This window comes from Pyxicephalus adspersus, chromosome 4 (assembly GCF_032062135.1).
Source record: "Pyxicephalus adspersus chromosome 4, UCB_Pads_2.0, whole genome shotgun sequence".
Taxonomy (NCBI): Eukaryota; Metazoa; Chordata; class Amphibia; order Anura; family Pyxicephalidae; genus Pyxicephalus; species Pyxicephalus adspersus.
The window spans coordinates 9,545,086-9,549,340 of record NC_092861.1 but is presented as its reverse complement, the minus strand read 5'-3'; the positions used below and the strand labels follow the sequence as shown (position 1 = coordinate 9,549,340).

Here is a 4,255-nt window from a genome sequence, read left to right as displayed (position 1 = left end):
ATATCATAAAAAATCTTTATAAGTGATCTAAGCCCCACTACAGAATAAACGCATTCCACAAACATCAGTTCAACATTGAACTGTATGGCTTCAAGAATAACTAGAGTTCCCCCGGCCTCTTTTAGCTGGGTGCACCACCCGGGATTTTACAGTGCCCACCCGGCTGTTTGTGTCAGTTACTGAAAAGTTGGGTCATAATACAGGAGCTGCCACCTGCCGACTTCTTCTTCCCACCTAGCGCCAGCAAATTTCTGGGGAAAATACTGAACTAAATTAGTAACTGCAAGTCCAATATTGTTAATGCTAAGTACACAGATGAAATATAAAAGGACCCAGATTTGTATTTCTGTCCATCCAGATCTGAGATATACACAGTCACATTATCACAGCCTCTGCTTACAGTTGCAGAATACTTTAGTGTCACCTCCTCAGCTCCAGCCTGCTGAATGGACAGTCACAAAGCAGCAGCAGACTGATGAGGCCGCCTTTCTGCTCTCTGCTACGTATAAACATCTTCATAGTTAGCAGAGTCGCACGCATAATACCTAATTAGCTCTCATGTCTTCCAATAACAATAATAATTACTGTTATTAAAAAAAAACACAAGACAATAGGCCAAGCAAAGTAATGACAATGGTGCAAATTACAGTTTTCAACCCCCCCCTCCCTCCAAACACACACCGAGCTCTGCTGTACAGGTAATTGCAAGTCAACTTCTGATACTTGCTTTAGTATCATATAAACAGTCCAAAATAATCAAATAATCCCTCATACTATGATCATAAGATGCCATTACATTGTTCTTGACAGTAAGTACATTAGTACTTACATTTTTGAATTGGATCATATGCATCTATAGCAAGTCAGGTCTGACTGCTTCATCTTCCCATGCATGAGAGAACGTGGGACGAAGCAATCCTGAGCAGCCAATAAGCCCGATTTATTAAAGCTGTCCAATACAGAAGATAGGCTATCATGGGAGAACCTGAGTGATCCAGTAAATCTGGTTCAGGATTGAAAACATTTGCCAACTAATAGTAAACGATTATAATAGCAAGGGGATCACCCAGCTCCACATATGATCTTCTCCAGCCTTGGAGAGCTTTATTAAGTCCAATGTGTCTGAGATCTCTGCATCCTCACCAATATTCTGGGAACGCCACAAGGTTCCTTGACTTGAAATGTTATGACCTTCATATATATATATATATATATATATATATATATATATCTGGTCAGACAGGAGCCTGGCAGCACCCCCAGACACGTACCATTAAGACTAGATACAAAATGAACACTGATTTCATAGAAATATAGAATAAATAATAGATCTGCATTACAAGAAACTTTAAATATCATTTCTGTTACTTGCACAATGGACCGAGTGCTGAAAATGTTATGTACCATCAACACTGAACTCCATTGCGACAATTCCTTCATACTATTCCACTTGACGGAACTATTATTATTCTCTCATAAAAGGGTCCGTTGCAAATATTCCAGGCGCTTAGGACACAATATGGAGTGTGTTTCAGCTATAGGCACAGAACCTTTTTAGGTTAGGAGACCTTCCGTGTGATTAGATTCTCTCAGCCAACTGGTCCAGCCTTCTCTTGGCCTTTGCCGGCTCTCGTGGTTGTGATTCCACATTGCTGATTTGCGGTTTGGGTGTGGAGGTGAAACAAGGCATCTCCTACTGGACGAGCTGTCCTCGTACAGATAAAGGAAGAACTCCAGAAGTTAGTAAGTGATAGCCACGAGGTTCCCGGCTTTGTGGTATTGCAGAGTCATCATGGGATACATCAGATTCCTCCCACAAACTTCCTGTGTCTTCTCCAATGCTCCTGCGGAAGTTGCTGTTGGTGGCTAAACTGAGGATAGGACTGACACAAATAACGGGAATATTCTCAGTCTCCACTTCTGGTAACTCTTTTAGCGGGCTGTCAGTCTGAGGTTTCGAGTCGGTTTCTGGAATATCAATATGTGAATCCTTTCCATCGGCGTGTGCGCTGAAATAAAGCGTTGGGCTTCCAACAGGTCCATTAGTTGGAGATCCGCCATCCATCCCGGAGGATTTCACAGAGTATCCCAATGCTTCACCCTCATTTATTTGCTTCTGGATATTCCTTGGGTCTATACATTCGCCTGTTTTGGAGTTTCCAAGTGTAACATAGGTAGAGTATTCATGCAGAACGTACTTATGGTCAGCATTTGTTTGTCCTGCATCCACAATCCATGGGGTAGAATTAATTTTAGGGCTCTCTAAATGTTTTTCCTCCTGAACTATTGGCTGCTGGATATTCTGTGCACATCCGAGTGTAAAGAGGTCGCCAAAACCACCCTCACCAAAAGCAGCATTGATTTTTGACATGTTACCCGTCTTCATGGCGAGTTTCAGTAGAAGCAAGTGATGTCTTTTATCAGCAACCTTCATCCAGGGCAGGTTTTCATCGCCAGCACCCCCCTCCTGGTTCTCAGTCATTGAGCCGAGCCCCTCTCTCCCAAAATTATCATTGGCTTCTTTTTTTGGAGTGCAGCCCCACCATCTGGAGGACATAACAGTTGCATCTGGTTTGGTATGATGAATTCCACTTTTCTTACAACTCTGGTATATCTCTGTGGATTTCGGGTGCAGCAAAGTGTAGTAAATAATTAGGGCGGCACAGCCTGAAAAACAGTACAAATAAAAATATTATAACTGGCCTTCTGCACTTCCAAAACATTGCCAACCCTTCCTGAGGACTATGAAAGCTGACGACACAGTTCTCATTCTGCTAAAAGGTTTCTTGTCTATGTCACACAGATGCCCTTTATTTAGCACTTTGAAAATAAAGATGTAAATCTGACATTCCCTGAAATGTTTTACTGCCACTGAAACACATAGACCAGGACGATTCTCCACTGGGGAATAATTCATGAATGTCAGATCAACTGCTATATAAAAACCGCTATAGTCCTTTTTATGTTTAAGTTAAATTTGTATTTAAGTTAGAACAGTTACAATTTTTTCATTAAACAGGATATAGCGCCAACATATTTATGCAGCGTTGTACATCAAATAGGGGGTTCAAATGGCAGACAAACATAGCAGGAGGAGAGGACCCTGACCTGAGGAGCTTACAATCTATGAGGTAGGGGAAACAGCAGACAATAGGAGGGGGGATGTGGAATGATGAGTAAGTAGTGAGGGTATGAGGGAAAGAGGTTTGTCTTAACATATTATTTATTTTTTACCTTTCTGGAAACTCTTAAACAGCAGTACAATGATAAACAATCTTGGTAGAAGATGATGGGACTGGTATTAGAGGTCTGATTCTGCTGCTGGATTCTGTTTAAAAAAAAAAAAACAAACTTACCTTAAATCCTAAAGATCCCTTGATGCCGCTGGTCCTTCTTGTGATCCGGTCCCACGTTGTCCCGCGATTCCTCGTTTGCTTCATCTGTGCTGGGAGCCGCTATCTTCTGCCCTCTTTTCTGGTCTTATTGCTCCGTGCACAAGTGCGAGATCTGGTGACGTAGCCATTGTGAAGAGGGGAAAAAAAAAAAAAGAGACGATCTCATTGTGCATTCGTGAGATCGGCATTCCCTTGCCCCTTCTGTACATGTCCAATATCAGGGCATGCGCAGAAGGAGCACCCAGAGCCTCCCGGGATGCGTGACGTATGTATCCCGAGAGGCTCTGTGCTGCCATTAAGTCTTGATCGCCGCAGCAATCAAGACTTAAAGGGGCATCCTTTTTATTTGCACTAAAAGAACAAAACATTTTTACTGTATAGAGAAGGGTTCTCTCCCCTTCTATGTAAAGTAAAAATGTTGAGTTTTGGTCCCCTTTACAGAAAGAATCTAGGGAGGTTTGGACAGGGCTTTTCCCATCATAAACAGCCCAGCAGCATCTCAGACCTTCAATATCTGTTCCTCTAACCTCTGTCTCAAGGACTATGATGTATAGTCGGACACCAATTACTCAGTATCGCTTTTCTAGAAGCAGCAGATTTTCTGACGAACACAGGTGATCCCCCGTTGTTGTATGTAACTTGGGCTGGCTGTACTGCCATAGAAACACATAGACCGGAGAGATTCTCCACCATGGAATAATTCAGGGAATGGAAGATTCACTGCTATGTAAATAGACCCCTATGAATCACTGATCAATAACAAATGTGGATAGGGGACATTGACTTTCCTGATATGTATACTTGGGCCATGTCAGTAAATCAAAATAAAGTAAAAAAAAAAAAAAAAAAAAAAAAAAAAA

General features: G+C 41.9%; 1 protein-coding gene across 1 annotated transcript in view; it reads right to left on the bottom strand.

Annotated features, from left to right (window-relative positions):
• Positions 1–6: 6 nt before the first annotated feature.
• Positions 7–4,255, bottom strand: part of XKR5 (XK related 5) — a 19,298-nt gene continuing 15,049 nt past the window's right edge. The window contains exon 7 of the mRNA XM_072410062.1: positions 7–2,667. Within this exon, the coding sequence (XP_072266163.1) occupies positions 1,694–2,667 (974 nt within the window). The 3' untranslated portion in view covers positions 7–1,693. The remainder of the gene's footprint in view (positions 2,668–4,255) is intronic.